Below are 20,292 nucleotides of genomic sequence, written 5' to 3' on the forward strand. Positions count from 1 at the left end.
GTGTGTGTGTGTGTGTGTGTGTGTGTGAGTGTGTGTGTGGTGTGTGTGTGTGTAGTGTGTGTGTGTGTGTGTGTGTGTATAGTGTGTGTGTAGTATGTGTGTGTGAGTGTGTGTGTGTGTGTGTGAGTGTGTGTGTGTGTGTGTGTGAGTGTGCGTGTAGTGTGTGTGTGTGTGTGTGTAGTGTGCGTGAGTGTGTGTATGAGTGTGTGTGTGTGTGTGTGTGTACTGTGTGTGTGTGTGAGTGTGTGTGTAGTGTGTGTGTGTGTGTGTTGTGTACAATATGGCAATGCACAGGATGATCTGGAAACAACAATCTCAAAGGATGAGCCTTTTTTTTGCTGTAAAAAGTGCATTTATTTTCAAGTCAGTTAGCTTCTCATCTTGTTCACTTTTGATATAAAAACAGTCTGTTCCTTTAAATGGTCTCATCATGAAATACAGCAGCAATTTCAGGAATGAAACATTCACAGAATCATGATTCATATTTCCCCCCCCCATCAACGGATTGCTAAAGAGTTTTTGTTTAGTTTGTTATGAGTCATGGCTCAGACAGTCAGCTATCTTAAAGGCAGTGTTTCAGCATTTTTCATTTAGATTTTCAAGTCTGTATAATAGCACAGGTAAACAGTCCCCTAAAAAAGTATTGGAACAGCAAGGCCAATTCCTTTTTTTTTGCAAAAACACCGAATACGTTTGGGGCTGCAAAAACAAGATGTACACAAGACCTTGCTATTCCAATAATTTCAGAGGGGAATGTATATTCTCTGCATAGACAATGATGAACCATTTCAGGTAGAATATGACCTTATACATACATAGAATGTCCCTAACTGAACACTCCAGCGCTGATGTAACAATCACTACTGGAAACTGAAAGCAATGGAGTTCTAGAACTGACCCAGAATTTTGAAAAAACATTTGTTAAAAAGTTTATTTTGTAGCACAGTGATGACATGAGAATATGTTGGCTTCTGAAGGCAAACCTGCTGGTCTGAGCCAGAATACAGAAAGCACAACAACTAGAGAACTGCAAGTTCCCAAGCTCATAACTTCTGATACAATACTGTTTTGTTTTTTTCAGTCGAACATGGTAGGACATGATAATTCACAGCTCACGATAATCCACAATTATCCCAAAACATGGCCTGGGCTCAAAAATACTGAACCTATCCTTCAACAGATGCTGTTATCCAGAATTACTGACAAAAGTACAGAACATGAGTGTTAGCCTAGCGTATACAAAGCTATTTTTCAGCACTTACATCTTCTTTTTTTCCACTGAAATGGCCTTAAAATTTAAAAACAGTTTCAGATCCCTGAGAAATTTCAGCGAAATAAATTGTTAAGCACACGGTACAGTCATATTAAAATGATAATTTTTTCTACATACTGCTGAACAGAGATGTGCCTTTTAAAACTACCCATAATCTGCAGTGTCTTAAAATGCCAATAACACAAATATGGCCGCCATCTTGGATTTCAAGATTTCGATTACATTAAAAGCTAAACCAATGACACCACTTTATTGTATTTGCTGACCTAACATTAGTGGGAAAAGACACGTAATTCCTGTCTCTATCCCATCTGGTTCAAACCATATAGCATCCTATGTACAAATTGGCCAACAGCAATCATCTTGCTGGATTTCTTCTTTCAACTTCTGGTGGCAGTTGTCGGAAGTTTCAAGAGGGGTATAGGAGCTTTTTTTTTTTTTATGGTCCAAGGTAAAGAATCAACAATGAAAAAAGGGTATAAGCAAAGGTATAAGCGAAGTGGTCACAGACACTGGGGATCTTTAGCTGTCCTGCCCCACTCACGCCTGCACACCTGTCTACCTGTGTGACATCATCGGGGTTCACCTGTGCAGGGGCATTCGGGGATTGGCTAAAATGTCTGACACCAGTGTGATTGACATTAGCGCTAAAGTTAGCCGACAACGGTTGGCATTAACATGATCTGCAATCCCCCCGCCAACTTGCTTTGACCTCTCGGTAAAACCAGCTTTGGGTTAAAACAATCGGCTCTCGTTTGATTGCATGCGCCCGGCTGTGGTGTGACCGAACGTGTAATCCCATAATTACGTCTGCTGAAGAAGAACTCAACTCAACACTCCCTTATTTTCACAGCAGAGACCATCGGTGCCGGTGACTCCCAGACAGAAGGGATGAACGGCCACACCTTATTTGCAATTTTTATAAATCTATCAATCTATAAATCTATCAAGGTGTGCCAGAACCTAGCATTCACAGCATTGTCCTTTTCAAACCGTTAGCCAATATTAGCTAATGTTCGCGGTGAACAGAAAAAAGTTGGAACATGTTAATGGGTATTGAGCATGAATATGCTAATGGTTATTGAGCATGAATATGCTAATGGATATTGAGCATGAATATGCTAATGAATATTGAGTATGAACATGCTAACGTTAGCTAGCGTTGGAACATGGTAATGGGCATTGAGTATGAACATGCTAACGTTAGCTAGCGTTGGAACATGTTAATGGGCATTGAGTATGAACATGCTAATGTTAGCTAGCATTGGAACATGTTAATGGGCATTGAGTATGAACATGCTAATGTTAGCTAGCGTTGGAACATGTTAATGTGATTGAGTATGAACATGCTAACGTTAGCTAGCGTTTGCCACCTCGAATGCACAGCCCCGGGCCTGGGGCGGCCGGGCGTGGCCAGAGGAACGTCAGGAGGTTCCGTCATGGGCCCCCCTCATTTCCCTACATCTGATCGCCCTGGAGAGAGAGAGAGAGAGAGAGAGGGAGAGAGGGAGGAAGAGAGAGAGAGGGGGAGGGAGGGAGGGAGGTGGTTAGTGTGTTGTCCTGGGAGCATTAGCATATGTTTAGCGTGGGGTCCTGGGAGTGTTAGCGTGTGGTTAGCGTGGGGTCCTGGGAGCATTAGCATGTGGTTAGCGTGGGGTCCTGGGAGCATTAGCGTGTGTTTAGCGTGTGGTCCTGGGAGTGTTAGCGTGTGGTCCTGAGAGCGTTAACGTGTCTCCTACCCGATGATGGAGGCAGGGATGAGGAGGATGAGGGCTCCAAAGAGGAAGGGGAAGCCCTTGAAGACGTGCAGCGTGGCGGGGTACAGCGACATAAACACCCCGCTGGCCACCAGGGAGCACAGGCTCTCCACACAGGCCACTGACGCAAACAGCGCCCCTGCAGGAGAGAACACACACTGTAACACACACACACTGTAACACACACACACACACACTGTAACACACACACACACACACACACATACTGTAACACACACACACACACACACACAGACTGTAACACACACACACACACACACACACAGACTGTAACACACACACACACACACACTGTAACACACACTGTAACACACACACACACACACACACACACTGTAACACACACACACTGTAACACACACACACACACACACACACACACACTGTAACACACACACACACACACACACACACACTGTAACACACACACTGTAACACACACACACACACATACTGTAACACACACACACTCACACACACACACACTGTAACACACACACACACATACTGTAACACACACACACACACACACACACACACACACTGTAACACACACACACACACATACTGTAACACACACTGTAACACACACACACACACACACACACTGTAACACACACTGTAACACACACACACTGTAACACGCACACACACACACTGTAACACACACTGTAACACACACACACACACACACTGTAACACACACTGTAACACACACACACTAACACGCACACACTGTAACACACACACACACACACACACACACACACTGTAACACACACACACACACACTGTAACACACACACACACACACACTGTAACACACACAGACTAATACACACACACTCTTACACACAAACACATACACAAACACACACACACACACGCTGTATGTATCTGAGGCAGTGCTCCCCAGGCTCCAGTGATGAATGATTAATCAGCTCGGAGCAGCAGAGTTCAGCACAGGTTCACACACAGACCTTGAAGTTCAGACCCAGGTGGGGCAGGGGTGGGGGGGCAAGGAAGTGCCCCCCCCCCCCCCCCCCACCCCCCCCCCATCACTTTTACAATCTGGCACGACTCCACCGTCACATGACCGGTGAAGGGGAGACCCAAGCCCTATCAGAAACAGGCTGGGGGGGGGGATCTCCATCGAGGATATACTCTGGGATTAAAAAATTACATTTGTGGCATTATGAATAGGGTTGGGTACCACTTTAGCACCAGTTATTCTATGACCGGTGCATACTGGACCCAATCGCAGCTGAAGCACAACAGATCTCAGAGCCATTTTAACATGCAATGCCTGCGCTTCATTTCTTCCCATCAGAGACGTTTTGCTTTTCGGGGGTTCAGGGTCAGGCTCTGTGACATCACTCTTCACCCTTTAACGTGTGAGGTCACAAACACCTTCACGGAACATTCTGATGCTGATGTCACAATCACTACTGGTGACTGCAAGAAACTGAGTTCTAGAACACAAGAAACACTTGGGGGAAAAAAAAAAAAAAAATCCAAAAATCCTACTCTTTAAAGGGTTAAAAAGCACCTTTTTAATACAACACATGTAATTCATTCGGGTGTTAGGGTGCAAAAGAGCACGCGTGCTCAGTCAACTTACCCTGTATCAATAGAGGTTAATGGTAATAATTGTGATTTGATTAGGCAGCCCAGGAGGGCATTCATTCTGCTCACCTTGCTGGGATGACTCCACCAGTTTGGACAGCTTCGAGCGGAGGACAGGAGTGGACGCCATGGACAGGAAGTTCAGCCCGTACCCTGGGAGAGAAGCGTTTACGTGTTTACGAGATCTCGGACACGGACATGGACCGGGGCCCCGCCCTGGGGCCGCAGACGCACATGGACCGGGGCCCCGCCCTGGGGCCACAGACGCACAACAGCCACGGCTACATTGAGAGCTGTAGATGAAACCGTGATATTTATCCAACAAATACTGTGCATTGTATGAGAGTAAGTGTGCAGAAGAGGAGGAGGAAACAGCGGTCGTCTGGCAGTGGGAGGGTTGCCGGTTCGATTCCCGCCCTGGGTGTGTCAAAGTGTCCCTGAGCAAGACGCCTAACCCCCAAGTGCTCCAGATGAACTGGTTGGTGCCTTCATTGGTAGCCAATCGTCATTGGTGTGTGAGTGTGTGTGTGAGAATGGGTGAATGAGAGGCATTCATTAGAGAGTGCTTTGAATAAAAGCGCTATGTAGATTCAAACTGAACACACTGCATGTTAGGACAGCCTGTAGCAAAGTGGTTAAGGTACATGACTGGGACCCACAAGGTCAGTGGTTCGATCCCCGGTGTAGCCACAATAAGATCTGCACAGCCGTTGGGCTCTTGAGCAAACCCCGCATTGCTCCATGGGAGATGGTCTCCTGCTTAGTCTTAGGATAAAAGTGTCTGCCAAATGACATCGAACATATGGAATGGTCATGCACCTTCCACACACACACACACACACACACACACACACACACACACACACACACTCACACACTCACACACACACACACACACACACACACACACTCACACTCTCACACACACACACACTCACACACACACACACACACACACTCACACACACACACACACACACTCACACACACACACACACACACACACACACACACTCACACTCTCACACACACACACACACACACTCACACACACACACACACACTCACACACACACACACACTCACACACACACACACACTCACACACACACTCACACACACACACACACACACTCACACACACACACACACACACACACACACACTCACACACACACACACACACACACACACACACACACACACACACTCACTAGATGGCAGTGTGGAGAATGACAGAGGATGGGCTGAGGTTAAATCAGGCCTGGATCTCTGTTCCTGTTGAGAATCCACAACAGCCTTATCACACATGAGATGGGCATTTCTGTGTGTGTGTCTGTTTAACTCCAGTCCTGGAGGGCCACAGTGTCTACAGGTTTAACTCCAGTGCTGGAGGGCCGCAGTATCTGCAGGTTTTCAACCAGTAGCTAATTTAGACCTTGGAAATTAGGTATGCTGACCGTTAGCCTGAAAGTGACCGAAATGAAGCACTTCAACACACTAAAACCAGCAAGCACTGCAGTCCTCAAATATCTCAGTTTGAAATCCCTGCCGATTGCAAATCTTACTCTGAATCTGAATTGGCCTTTTTACCAATGACTGGATCTCTTCTTTTGTAATCATTCAGGAGTTAATGTTCAGGTCATTAATATGTCAATCATTTATAAAAAAGACTTTTATATCTGCCAATTAATCTGAAGGTGATAATAGCCACAATAATAATCTTCTGTGTAAGCGTAACACAATGTTCTGTAAGTACTTGATGTTCTTTGAAGTGCAATATTGTTATAGTTCTTATCGAGGATCGAGTTCTTATTCTTACACTTCGCAAATGATTGCCCTTCGACCCCCAGATTATGACCCTGAATCTACATCATACGCGTTTCTCTGGATAAGAGTGTCTGCCAAATGCCGGTAAACTATTTGTCCTGAGGCATTTTTGGTAAAACGCTTTTGCCGAAGGACACCACTGAGTGGTGTCCCGGCTGAGATTTGAACCCGCAAACTCTACGTTTCCAGCTAACGCGAAACGTTCTCACAGTGTTCCGGCAGTGTTACAACAATGCATTTCAGTAAAATTGAGGGAGAATTTGCTGTATTTGCTGGTTTTTACAATTCAAAATTTATCAGCCGTTATATGACACTTCCAGCTCCACTGGGTTTTATTTTGTTTATGATGTTTTGATGATCATAAATCTGAACATGTTTTCCCCTCCTGGAGTTTAACCCTGATCTGACCTCACGTAGGTGAAAGATGACTTAAAAATCGCCACACCTGTGGAATTACGAGTTCAGGTCGGCAACCGCAAAATACACCTAACGACACGATCTGCCCCCCGTAGCAATACCACAGCTCATATTCCACAGACCAGGAAATCAAACACGCGGCTTACATCAAGACATACCGGCCAATCACGTGGCAGCTTCCTGCGCTGAATTTACTGAAGCAATTCGGGTCAAGTGACTCATTTAACTCCGTGACAAAAACACCGACTTCCTACCGCACCTTAACCCCTTAAGGCGCGAGGCCACAAACAAACACGTGATCAGAATGTTCTTAACTGAACATTCTAATGCTGATGTCACAGTCACTGCCGCTGACTGGAAGCAGTGGAGTTCCAGAACACGGAAAACATTCCAGAAAACTGGGGTTAAGTAAGCATTCAAGAGGGTTAAGCAAGCCCTGCTCAAAATGACTTTACTTTCAGAATGACAGAGCAAAAAGGCCTTTTTAAATTCCCCACACTCAAATCATTCCTAACCAGGCGTCCTTGGGCAGTACAGATGAAGACCAAGGCCTTCCAGCCCCAGGCAATGATAAAATGTTAACTGTTAAATGTTAAAAGTTACTGCATGCGGGTGTGGAGTGTGGGCTAAATCATTAGCTGACTATAATGTGAATTGGTTACATAAGCAGAACAAAGTCTCGGAGCGAGAGGACACTGGCCTCCTGGTGCTCTGGAAATTCACTGGACTGTTTTAAGCGTGTTCGTGTGCGTGCGCATCGAGGTACGTACACCTGTACATGTACATGTGCGTGTTCGTGAGCATCGAGGTACGTACACCTGTACATGTGCGTGTTTGTGTGAGCGCACGTTTGCCATAATCTGAATCATATTTGCAGCTGTGTGTGTGTGTGAGTGTGTGGGTGTGTGTGTGAGTGTGTGTGAGTGTGCGTGTGTGTGAGTGTGTGAGTGTGTGTGTGTGTATGAGTGTGTGTGTGTGTGTGAGTGTGCGTGTGAGTGTGTGTGTGTGCGTGTGAATGTGTGTGTGTGAGTGTGTGTGTGAGAGTGTGTGTTGTAGTGTGTGTGTGTGTGTGTGTGTGTGTGTGTTGTAGTGTGTATGAACATACAGTACTGCCACTAATTATGGACACTATTATTGCCATAATACATGTAATATGTAATAAATATCAACATGAAACAAAAATGAAGAAATAATTAGCATTTGTGTTCATAATAATTATACCGTCCTATGTGTCTTCATTTGTACCAACATAACTGAGCACTCAAATGCATCTTAGTCTTGCATCTTGTTAAAAAATTATAAGAAGATTATATAATACAATTTCTTAGTCCAATATCTTTCTTCATAAAATAATAATATTTCTTCAAAGAAAACCATATTTCTTTGGCTTGTATACTTAATTTCAAATGACTGATGGTCACATAATAGAAGATAACCATTAAAAAATTTTTTTTTACAGATAAAACTGGCTCTGATAAACAACAGAAGAAAAAGCAGAGATAAAAGTTTTAAAAATGTAATCTCTAAGAGCGTTTCCATCACTCGTGCCAGTACTGTATTTACAATGTGTGTGTGTGTCATTGAGTGTGAGTGCGGTGGTGTGTGTGTGTGTATGTGTGTGTGTGTGAGCGGATGTGTGTGCGTGTGTGCGTGTGTGTGTGTGCGGTGGTGTGTGTGTGTATGTGTGTGAGTGAGTGAGTGAGTGAGTGAGTGAGTGAGTGAGTGAGTGAGTGAGTGAGTGAGTGAGTGAGTGAGTGAGTGAGTGAGTGTGCGTGCGTGCGTGTGTGCGGTGGTGTGTGTATGTGTGTGTGTGTGAGTGAGTGAGTGAGTGAGTGAGTGAGTGAGTGAGTGAGTGAGTGAGTGAGTGAGTGTGCGTGTGTGAGTGTGTGCGGTGGTGTGAGTGTGAGTGTGTGTGTGAGTGTGAGTGTGTGAGTGTGTGTGGGTGTGAGTGTGTGAGTGTGAGTGTGAGTGTGTGTGTGAGTGTGAGTGTGTGAGTGTGAGTGTGAGTGTGAGTGGGTGTGTGGGTGTGAGTGTGTGAGTGTGAGTGTGAGTGTGAGTGTGTGTGTGGGTGTGAGTGTGAGTGTGAGTGCGGTGGTGTGTGAGTGTGTGTGTGAGTGTGTGAGTGTGAGTGTGAGTGTGAGTGTGAGTGTGTGTGTGGGTGTGAGTGTGTGAGTGTGAGTGTGAGTGTGTGTGTGAGTGTGAGTGTGTGAGTGTGTGAGTGTGAGTGTGTGTGTGAGTGCGTGTAGTTACCGGTGAACATGAGCGCAGTGGTTGCAGCGTTGGAGATGACCAGCAGGGCGGCGCAGTTGGAGGCCAGCCCCAGCAGGGCCACCCAGGAGTCGTCCAGGCCGAGCTGGAGGACCCGCAGTCCCAGCAGGCTGCTGAGGTAGGCCAGGTGCAGGGCGGCCGAGCCGTACCCCACCATCTGGGGCCCCCAGCAGAGCGGCGGGCTCAGCTCGAACAGCACGTACAGCTCGCGGCTCCCAGAATGCACCAGCACCACCAGGAAGAAGCAGAGCGTGTAGAGCCAGAGCAGGGGGCCGCGCCCGCCTTTCCCCCGCGGGCCGAAGAGCCGCAGCACCGCCCGGTGGTGCTCGCCCGAGAGGAGCCGCGCCCCGGGGTCAGGGGTCACCGTGTCGCGCACGAACAGCCAGGCGTACAGCGCCGCGGCCAGGTTACAGGCCAACGCCAGCCAGAACGGGTTTATGTACCTGAGAGAGAGGGAGAGAGGTAATACACCTGTATCACACAGAACGGGTTTATGTACCTGTGAGAGAGAGGTAATATACCTGTATCACACAGAACGGGTTTATGTACCTATGAGAGAGAGGTAATATACCTGTATCACACAGAACGGGTTTATGTACCTGAGAGAGAGAGAGGTAATATACCTGTATCACACAGAACGGGTTTATGTACCTAAGAGAGAGAGAGAGAGAAGTGGAAGAGGGAGAGACAGAGGGAAAAAGAGAGAGAGGGACCAGAGAAAGAGAGAGGGGCAGAGTGATGGACAGAGAGAGAGAAGGTGTCCTTGCGGTTTGGGTTCCGGGCGGGGTTTTGGTTGTCGCGGGAGGCGCGGCCTCACCCTTGCGCCCGGCGCCAGTTGCCCCCGACGACGCTGGCGAGCATCCCGGCCACGCCCAGCGTGGCCTCCAGCACGGCCACGCGGAAGGTTCTGGAGCGGCGGGCGCTGGTGTCGCCGGCGTGGGCGAAGCAGCCGGCCAGCACGGCGTTGAAGTCGCCGGAGAGGCCGCTCAGCAGCCGGCCCAGCAGCAGCCAGGCCACGCCCAGCCGCAGGTACATCACCGCCAGGTACACGCCCGCCTGCAGCGCCAGGCCCAGGCTCGGCACCACCAGCAGCCGGCGCCGGCCCACCCGGTCGCTCCACGAGCCCAGCAGTGTCACCACCACCAGCCCCACCCCAAACCCCGCCAGGCTGATGTACAGGGACCAGCGCGCCGTCTGCGTCGCCACCTCCTGAGGGAGGGAGGAGACATTATCAATATTACCATTAATAATAACCTCCACGAAGACCGCCGAGACACACAGATCAACCCGCCGTCTCCACAAAGACCGCCGAGACACACAGATCACCCGCCGTCTCCACAAAGACCGCCGAGACACACAGATCAACCCGCTGACTCCACAAAGACCACCGAGACACACAGATCACCCGCTGTCTCCACAAAGACCACCGAGACACACAGATCACCCACTGTCTCCCAAACTCGGTCCTGGTGCCTCCTGTGTATGCTGGGTGTTTTTATTGCCCTATATTGCAAACAGTAACATAAAAAGAGGTCACATTTTTTCATCAAATGTTAGACTGAGGTTAATCAATGGGTTCCTAATTAGGTTGCTGAACACATGCGTTTAATTTCTTTCAGACATGTATCAACACAATGGAGGTTTGGCTCCTTTGTTTTTGAATTTTTTATCATCTTCCACGTGGTTAGTTTTAGCGGCCAGGTGTCCGCAATGTCACCAATTAGCAGCCTGTTGATTCACCTCAGTCTTTCGTTTCATCAGTTAAAAGATGAAGTTGCAATATAGTTCCCCCAGGACCGAGTTTTTGAACCAATGGACTTGCTAGTATGCTTGTGAGACTTCGTAAATCAGCAGTGCGTGTCATGCTGAAATGAAACCTGCTTCGCCAATGCGCCTGACTGCCCAGAGACACTGTTAACGACAGAGACGCACACGCCCAACCCAGGTTCATCTGAAATGTGCTTGTTGGGACAGTTTTTTTTATTTTTTATTGAACAAGTCGAATGATAATACTACCTTCTCCAGCGGATCGGGCTGGCCGGAGGAATTTTGACACCCCCCTGCTTTCGTGCCGTTGTAGCCGAGATCTTCGCTGATGCGGTCCCAGAGGTACTGCGTATACAGGGGCATCTGGAGAGCCAGCGAGAACATGCAAAGGAAGAGGACCGGCTCCACCGAGACCGGTAGCGGACACGGGAAGGGCGGACGCCCGCAGCGGACAGGGGAACCGGACGGCATATCTGCATCAAGGGAGCTGGCGTCTGCATCCGGAGTCTCGTCCCTGACGGACGGTGCGAACTCCTCGGGGAGAATCGCGCTAGTGTCCGAGTCGTTCATTATTTCTTTGCGTCTTGCGGTCGCTTTCCTGCCGAGCTAAAGTCCAGAGCGGAGGTCCGCGTAAACGTTTTATAAGTTACACGTTTATAAACACGGACCCTGGACCGCTGCCTGCACGAATGTCGCGAAAGTACAAACCCGGCGTATCTGTAACCATAAGCATTTATTTTACTGCGTGATTCATTGCTGGCTAAGAATTTAGAAAAATAGTTCACCACTTTCTGTGTGGTGACATGTGTTCCAGCCAGTTCTGTGTTTACAACTCAGTTTCAGGTCCGTCTGGTCACATGACGAATGTATAACAGTGCGCATGCGTGCGAAACATTATTTACGCCTCTAGTGGCTCGACCCGGTATAACCTTCCCTCCATTCAGACCGTTAATGAATTGGCCAACTTGACGGCGGAATTCAATTTAGGCTGCGTTCAAAAATCACAATAGATATTTCACTCTGGCCTTTTTAAAACTAGAGTGGAAAGCCCACCATCCGTTCCTATATATCTTTATTCCGACAAGCGGGGACAGTTAGAGATAGAGATGGGCTCACAGTGTACACAGTAAAATGTTCAGTGTTAAATCAACTAAGATATCGTCCCTATGGGACTGATATGTACTCTGTTAGAGTTTAAATGAACACTGGACGTTTTACTGTATATAAAGCACCATAGTGGGGGGACTCAAACCTGCAACCTCACTGGGTGATTTTGCTGTGCCACACACCTCATATAACATCTTAGCGTTAGCTGCAGCCAACAGGAGGCTAAATAACCTTCCTATTTTTTCTGGCATGGTCAGAAGGGGGAATTAAAACTTCACGTACTGCAGTTTTCCCATTCTGTCTTGCACCCTAACCCAGTTCTCTGGCCAGATGGCTTTCTGTCTCACACCCTAACCCAGTTCTCTGGCTCTGACATGGCTTTCTGCCCATGTGAGGACTTTTAGGGTTTTATTGTGCAGTGAGTAAATGTGGCCCTGGGGTGTTGTTTTTCATACTCCTGAACTGTAATATGCAGTGAATTGTACGTAATTAGACACCTGTAATGTTAACCCTCCATGTTATGTCAGAAGTAACGATGCAGGCCGTGGAGAATAAGCATCCCTATGTTCACACGCCAGGGATTTCACCCAGTGATACTTTTTCTGTTATGTGCCGTACAGCAAAGTATTTTTTAATAAAAAAAAAACGGATCATGAAAGGTGTGTATTCAAGGGAATCAAAGGAAATCGAGTCCAAATTGTGCAGACACCTCGTCACTGAAATCAAACTGTTTGAGGAAATAAAAATAAAAAGCCTAATCTGCATTGTGGTAAAGAGATTTATGGGAAAAAAAACTATTTTTTGTTGTTGTTGTACAAATACAGGCGATAAATGAAGCGCCAGTATCAGCCAGCATGCAGAGGTGAACCCTGGGATTGATCTTTAGGAAACACTGTGTTATATACAAATCTTTTGGCCAAAGTAACTTGCAGTTAATTAGACTAAGCCTAAGCAGAAGCCAATCCGCTGCAGAGCAATGTAGGGTTCACTATCTTGCTCAAGGTTATCCCAAAGTTATCCCAAAACACTTCTGGTGATATGAAAAGGCTTGTCATCTAACACTGAGGCCAATAACCTCTCTCAAAGTTACTGTGCAACAACAATAATATGACAGAACTCATTATATTCTAAATGTAGTTTTATAGAATACAATAAACCATCATGGGGAAAAGCAATACAATTAAGCTGACATACCTTCGGTTTGTGCAACACATTTTTAAATACGTGAAATGTTTTCAATGTATTCGAGTCCAGAATTTCAGTCGATACCTGATAGAAATCTGTTCTATCTGGACCGCGACAGTTTAAAGACCTTCCTGGTATTTTAAATGGTATATTATAAAACTTTTATTATATAACCCGATTTTGGACACAGGATAATGCAAAGGTGCATTATTTGGCACCGTTTTTTCCATCGCTTCCCGGAGAACTCAGGTCACCGCCTTATCGAGTCGTACCCCCTTCTGAGCGTGGGCTGTAAACATTTGCTACCCGTAATAAACCGCAAGTCGTCAAATTTAGATACGTTGTCTCGAAAAGTGGGAGCGCGACTCGCCTGGGCGGAGCTGAAGAAAAAAATGAAAAATTTCCACTGCACTTTTAGCTTTGTCGTCAGCTTATCGCCAGAACCGCAGAATTCATAAAATGGCCAAAAAGGATTCCTTCACGCACCGCTGCGGTTCGTACTTCGACCTTTTGTCTCATTGGACCCGCGCGCGATTGCACCGACACGTTGGTTTCGGCGCTCAGGTTCAAAGTGGCCAGAGCAATTCGTGTGGAGGGTCGTATTCTGCGCAAAGGTGGGGTCCTTTCGACTGCTTTGGAGAAACACTTGCGCGCGCGCGCTTGCAGCGTTATTCCCTGCTACGTGGGAGCCTACAATCGCAGCGGTTTGTAGTTTGAGCCCCTGTCCCTAGCCCCGTTGTTAAGGCTGCTGCGAGCGAGGAAGAGTATAATCCGCGTCAAATAGACGCGTTTTCCGCAGATGTATTATACAGTTAGCCTACATTCGCAGTTCTTGAGTTGTTTGCGCTTTTTCATTTTACAGTAAAATGGTCAGTGTTAAATATATGGTTATACTCCGGTCCCTACTGGAGTCATATATCTTATTACTGCGCAGTAGCCTAGAGTGTCTCAATTTAATATCACCAATCAATTGTTTTACGATGTTTGTGAATTAGATTATGACTTCACCTTATCTCCTCTTCAAAGATCACATAAAAAGCCATACTGCAAAAAAACTCCACAAAAAATATATTGTGCTCTTATGTAACTCCGTGGGCTACAACGTCATTAAGAGTGTTATCGGTAAAATAATAACATACTCAAAAGCTAAGAGCCTTTTTAGAAGGTCTGTGCCAACTGCACAACAATCTACGGCTTGCATCACTTTAATTGTAGTGCGATACAGATATATATATTTTTTGATATAGCCCATTTTGTAACAAAAATACATTTTGGTGTAGGCCTATAGTACTTTTTACTGGAGAATAATCCATTCTTCATATACAAGAAAACATAGGCAGCTGCTAACACACAGATTACCGAATGGGGCCCAAAGGTTGGGGGCCATCAGGCAAAGTGTTGTGGAATACATACTACTTTTTGGGTGAAGGAGCTGCCCTATGGGGTGCTGCCCTATGGGGTGCTGCCCTACACGTTTTAATGCCCACGGGGCCGCCAGACACATCCATCAATGTAGTTACTTCAAGTATTTCTTTTGCCAATCATTACATTAATTACATTAATGGCCTGACTTATTGTGGCTACACCAGGGATTGAACCACCGACCTTGCGGGTCATGTACCTTAACCACTACACTACAGTCATGTACCTTAACCACTACACTACAGGGTCATGTACCTTAACCACTACACAACAGTCATGTACCTTAACCACTACACTACATGGTCTTGTACCTTAACCACTACACTACAGTCATGTACCTTAACCACTACACTACAGTCATGTACCTTAACCACTACACTACAGGGTCATGTACCTTAACCACTACACTACAGTCATGTACCTTAACCACTACGCTATAGTCATGTACCTTAACCACTACACTACAGTCAGGTACCTGAACCACTACGCTACAGTCAGGTACCTGAACCACTATGGTACAGTCAGGTACCTTAACCACTATGGTACACTCAGGTACCTTAACCACTATGGTACAGTCAGGTACCTTAACCACTACGCTACAGTCAGTTACCTGAACCACTACGCTACAGTCATGTACCTTAACCACTACGCTACAGTTAGGTACCTTAACCACTACGCTACAGTCATGTACCTTAACCACTACACTACAGGCCGCCCTTATTATCTTTCTATTGTCCTCACAATCCACAACAAAAAAAACTATGAGTTTAAACTGAAAAGGTTTTCTGTCTTTTGAGCGGCGTCTGTCAGGTTGATCAGGACGGTATCAGATCGGCTGGGCTGGGCTGGGCTCGGCTCGGCCCACAGAAGCGGACTCGATGCCGCTCCGTTAGAGAAACACAAACATCGGGGGGAGTATCGTCTGTTTCCTGAGGGCAGTTCGGGAATCGCACGGGGGAGACAAGCACGGGCCATGCAGCCAGGGAGATCTTAATCTGGGAGGGTCATCAATAACCTAAAATAAACAAGTCCGCGCCTTTGACGGGCAGAAGAGCCGCTGGACCGGGAAGAGAGGCCGTTATCGCCCTGACACCACATTTCTGTTACTGCTGTAGCCTCCAGCTTCTGTGTCTGTGTTCCCCTTGTCAAACACCATTAGCCTCCCATTCACATGCACGTTATTTGGAATAGTCTTTAAAGACCCTAATTCTTTACTTAGTTATTTCGAGAACAATAATTAGTCATTTCATTAGTGGTCTTCGTGTAGAACCTTCTGGAGCCCCTTCCCCCTTCCTCCTGTGCTGGGCTCTTGCACCTGCCTCTCAGGTGTGTGACAAATGTTGAATATATCCAGCTTATTTTGGATTTCTTCAAAAATGCACCTGGGAGATTGGGGAGGGTGGTAGGGTGGGGTTTGGCCCACTAGCCCTGGATGCTCTGCCTGTTTTTATTTTTGCGATGCACGGTTTCATTCAGGAAAGAACTGAAGGTACAGAATCACCTGAGAGCAGGGAAGAGAGGGGAAGAGAGAGATAGAGAGAGAGCAAATTATTGAGTGTGTGTGTATGTGTCTGTGTATGTGTGTGAATGTCTATGTACAGTATGCATTTGCTTGCATGTGCCTGTATGTATGCATGAGTTTGTGGACATATGTGTGTGTATGATTGTTTATGTGTATATGTGTTTATGTACGTGTATTGTACACACTTCATTGTACGTCACTCTGTATTAGAGCGTCTGCTAAATGTCTGTAATGTAGTGTATGTGTTTGTCTGTATTTGTGTCTGTGTGTATGTGTGTCTGTATGTTTACCTGTATATGTGTGTGTGTGTGGGTACACATGTGCTTGTGTGTATGTTTGTATGCACGTGTATACGTGCGTGTTTGTGCGTGAACACAAAATTTATGCAGAATGTTGTTTGCCAATAAAACAAATAATTTCAATTTGAGGGTTAATACATCTGTCTACTTTTCTCTCTCTCACTCTCTCCTTGTCTCTATTCCCCACCCCTTTTCTGGGTTAATATTTAATTCTCACTCTGATATATATATATACTCTGATGCTGTGATTTCATCTTGTTCACTCTGAAGGCATCTCAGCATCCATGCTCCTTCTGCTTGTCATTTCCGCCTAGTCTCTCTCCAGTCTCTCTAGATTCTCTCTCGGTTTCTGACTATTTCTCTTGGATTCTCAGTGCCTCTGGGCGAGCGTCATCATGGCTGGGTTTAGAACATGGCTTTTAGCCCACAGGAATTATTTCCTGATCGTCCTGATACCCCTACTGACCCTACCCCTGCCACTGGTCATCAACACACCGGTGAGTATGTGCATGTGCTTATGTGCGTACGCTTTGTTTGTGTTAAAAGTATTTTTTTTGTGACTTCAAATCAGCTGCCAAAACAAGCCCTGGTATAAAGTCCAGCTGTGGCCAGCTTGAAATACCAGCTACCAGCTGTTTCAAAGCCTAGCTTGATCTGGTCAAACCATAGCTTTAGCCGTTTTGTTCAGCCGGGAGGTGTTCAAACTATTTTGCCAATCACTGATTTAAATGAAGTGCTTGACTAACCCTCTGCCTGTGTTTATAGTCATTAAAATATGGGGTTCAAAATATGCAGTTGACGGGCCAGCACGATGTACCAAAACATTGTAGAGCTGTACAATAATTCAAGCCCATTGGTTGAAAATTAGTTCTAATTGCCACAGCCAATGGCGTCTCAACATCAGCGCGTTCACCAGAGAAGGGGCAGGGATAAACAGTGTTGTGGTGTGAGCGTGTTTGTTGCTGCAATTCCTCTCTTGACTGTTAGTACCTTTAAGTGCAGAAGCACATAAAAAACCAAGAGACCCACCAGAATCCCAGTTTGAGACCCATGATGAGTATGCTGTAATAATGAAATACTGTAATCCATACCATACGTGTGTGTGCTGTAGGTGCGTGCTCTCACATGTTGGCATGCGCGTCTGTGTGTATGTGTGTCTATGTTGCTTAGTGAAACTGTGGATCATTACTTTTGCAGTACTTAATTTCCCTTGTGTGATACCATGTGTATTCCCCAGTGTAGGACCTTTTAGATAACCCTTTATCCTGCCAGCAGACAGCGGGGCTCCAAACCCGACAACCACGCCCGAAGATTCCGCACCGTCCCGCACACACTCAAACCTGAACTCTGCGCGTGTGTCCTGGGGTCTTCCCCCCCATGGGCACTCCTTAGCGTGATTTAGATTAGACATCAGCCACAGCGGCTGTGTGTGTGTGAGTGTGTGTGTGTGTGTGTGTGTGTGTGGAGGTGTACAGGCTGTGTGTGTGTGTGTGTGTGTGTGTTTGTGTGAGTGTATGTGTGTGTGTGTGTGTGTGTGTGTGTCGTAGTTCTGGGGCAGTCAGTGGAAAGTTTTTGCTTTTCTTTTCTTTACATGGGGAGGACATTCAGGCCGACTAAACAGCCCTGATTTGTCTACAAAGCTTTTCAGGGCTATAAAAATTCATGTAGTCCTGCAATAAAGAAGTTGAGCTAAAGACGATTGTTTACCTTCGTGACCAAAGGGCTCTTCTGAAGTCCAGCCTGGGGAGGGCCAATTCCAGTCCTGGGGGGCCGGTGTGCGTCCGGTTTCTGTTTCCACCAGTTACCCTGGCTAAATCAGCCAACTGGCTGTGCACACCAACACTGGTTCACTCTTAGATTCGATTGCAGTGAAACCATTTCAAATCGGGACGCAAGAATAGTCTTCGGCTGCCATTCATGCATTCGCCGAGAGCGGTGGCTGAAATGCCGGTTGGTGTAAATGTTATGGCTAATTGAGTAATTGAGTAAGGCCAGCGGTTAGTTGGAAAATCAGAAACGGATGGGGCCCTTGTTGGCACCAACTTCCTTCTCTTAATTAATTAATTAGCTGACCAATCACAAATTCGATCTGATCTTACTTACTTACTTGTTGCTGCAGTTGTGAGCCAAGGCTGCAGACAGCACATTTAAAGAGCCCTGCCGTTGGGCCCTTGAGCGGGGCCCTTAACCCAAAACATGCTCCAGGGGCTTGACCTCTGTTCTCTCCCCCCCCCCCTCTGTCTCCCTTTCTCTCTCTCTGTCTCCCTCTCTCTCTCTACCCCCTCTCTCTCTTTCTCTCTCCCCCCCCCCTCTCTCTCGCCCCACTCGTACCCAGGACCTCGTTGTTGTTGTGAGGCCACAGTGCTACCATGTAGCTCCATGGCATCTTGTGAGCTCAAAATTGATGTTTAAACTAAATTTAATTGACATCAACCCATCATGATTAACAAGCTTGCCACTGATAGGACTAATCAATTAGGGAGTAACACACAGCTTCTTCGTGTGAAATGATACATTCAATTTATCTGTAAAAAAATCTGTTTTAATCACTAAGGAGCCAAGCCAACACTTATCAGAAAAGATACACCACTCTGTTATCTACCGTGTTAGCTTTCAGAATAACCAGCAATCAGAAAACCTGCGCTTCAAGACTGTTTACAATGTACGCACTGCACATCTTTTTCACTCCAGTCTTTTCCGAGTGAGAGTGCGAAGTCTATGTGTCCCCAAATAATGTTGATAGAACGTGCGCAATTTCGCAATGCAAATAAAAATAAATGGATAAGGCATAGGGTGCTAAACTGCCGAATTGGAGACAGTTAACTATGTCTGATGAGTATTTCGGGAATGAATCGTTGTTTGGATACTCAAGGAAAATCAGGGAAGTCTCCACCACTCGTTGGTTAAAACGGATTTGTCTTTGATTGTATTCCTCGTTCAACACGATAGGAAGGAGCTGGGAGCTATTTTCAGACGGCTAGCACTCTTGTTAATCAATGAAAATGGATGAAAACAGCTCGAGATCAATGATCGGTTGAAGGTTCTTTGGGCCCCTAAGATTCACTTCACCCCCGACACCTGACACCCTGCACGCTCCTGACTCCGGGCTCCCTCCTGACTCCGGCCTCCCTCCTGAGGCTGGAGGCCCTCGGCGGCGGGTTCACCTGGAAGCGAGCCGTCACCCTCCTCCTTCCCCGGCAGGAACCGCAGAGCCTGCCTGAGCAGCCATCACTCGCCGAAACCCAGTCGCCCATGACACTCCGTCAAGCTTTTTGTTTATCTTGGGAGAGGAAACCCCATTTGCTCTGACCCAGTGGACCCCCCCCCCTCCTCCCCACTGTGGTCAGTAATATAGACCCCTCCAACCCCCCCCCAACCCCCCCTCTGGAGCACAGTACTGCTGACACCTCTCACATTACAGGAAGCCATGACCTCACCCTCCGCCTGCACATCCAGGGGATTTCTGTCCTTTCTGCAGCGTTGCCGAAAAAAATGCCCATCCATCACACGTTTCACTTCCCTCACTTTGTTTCTTTAGCTGATATTCAATACAAATCTGGAGAAGTGACTGTTGCTCCGAGAAGACTTACCCTGTTACCCGGGACACCTTATACTCGAAACGCCCCGCGTAAGCTGGAAATTTAACGACGCAATTCATGGGGATGAGTATCTTACTCAAGGGTACTCGAGACGGCCGCGTCTCGCCTGGGAATCGAACCAACAACCTGGGAGTCACTGTCCCAGTTTCCCCCGACCCCAGCGTAAACGCTGACAGTGAATTTGCAGACGGAAGATCTG

At 46.7% G+C, this 20,292-nt stretch overlaps 1 protein-coding gene across 1 annotated transcript; it reads right to left on the reverse strand.

Moving 5' to 3' along the window:
• Positions 1 to 329: 329 nt before the first annotated feature.
• On the reverse strand, positions 330 to 11,796 carry slc46a1 (solute carrier family 46 member 1). The gene is made up of 6 exons (XM_061248932.1): positions 11,209 to 11,796; positions 10,010 to 10,401; positions 9,175 to 9,635; positions 4,747 to 4,830; positions 3,013 to 3,169; positions 330 to 2,746 (listed from the first exon to the last, which is right to left on the reverse strand). The coding sequence occupies exons 1-6, from the start codon at positions 11,527 to 11,529 to the stop codon at positions 2,698 to 2,700; spliced, it is 1,464 nt and encodes a 487-aa protein (XP_061104916.1). The 5' UTR covers positions 11,530 to 11,796; the 3' UTR covers positions 330 to 2,697.
• Positions 11,797 to 20,292: the final 8,496 nt, after the last annotated feature.

Source organism: Conger conger, chromosome 7, assembly GCF_963514075.1.
Source record: "Conger conger chromosome 7, fConCon1.1, whole genome shotgun sequence".
Lineage (NCBI taxonomy): Eukaryota > Metazoa > Chordata > Actinopteri > Anguilliformes > Congridae > Conger > Conger conger.

Coding starts and splice junctions, on each gene's coding strand:
- slc46a1 (XM_061248932.1), bottom strand. CDS start 11,529: ATGAACGACTCGGACACTAGCGCGATTCTCCCCGAGGAGTTCGCACCG. Junction 3,170..4,746: donor GGTGGAGTCATCCCAGCAAG/GTGAGCAGAATG, acceptor TCTCTCCTGCAG/GGGCGCTGTTTGCGTCAGTG. Junction 2,747..3,012: donor ATCCCTGCCTCCATCATCGG/GTAGGAGACACG, acceptor CTCTCTCTCCAG/GGCGATCAGATGTAGGGAAA.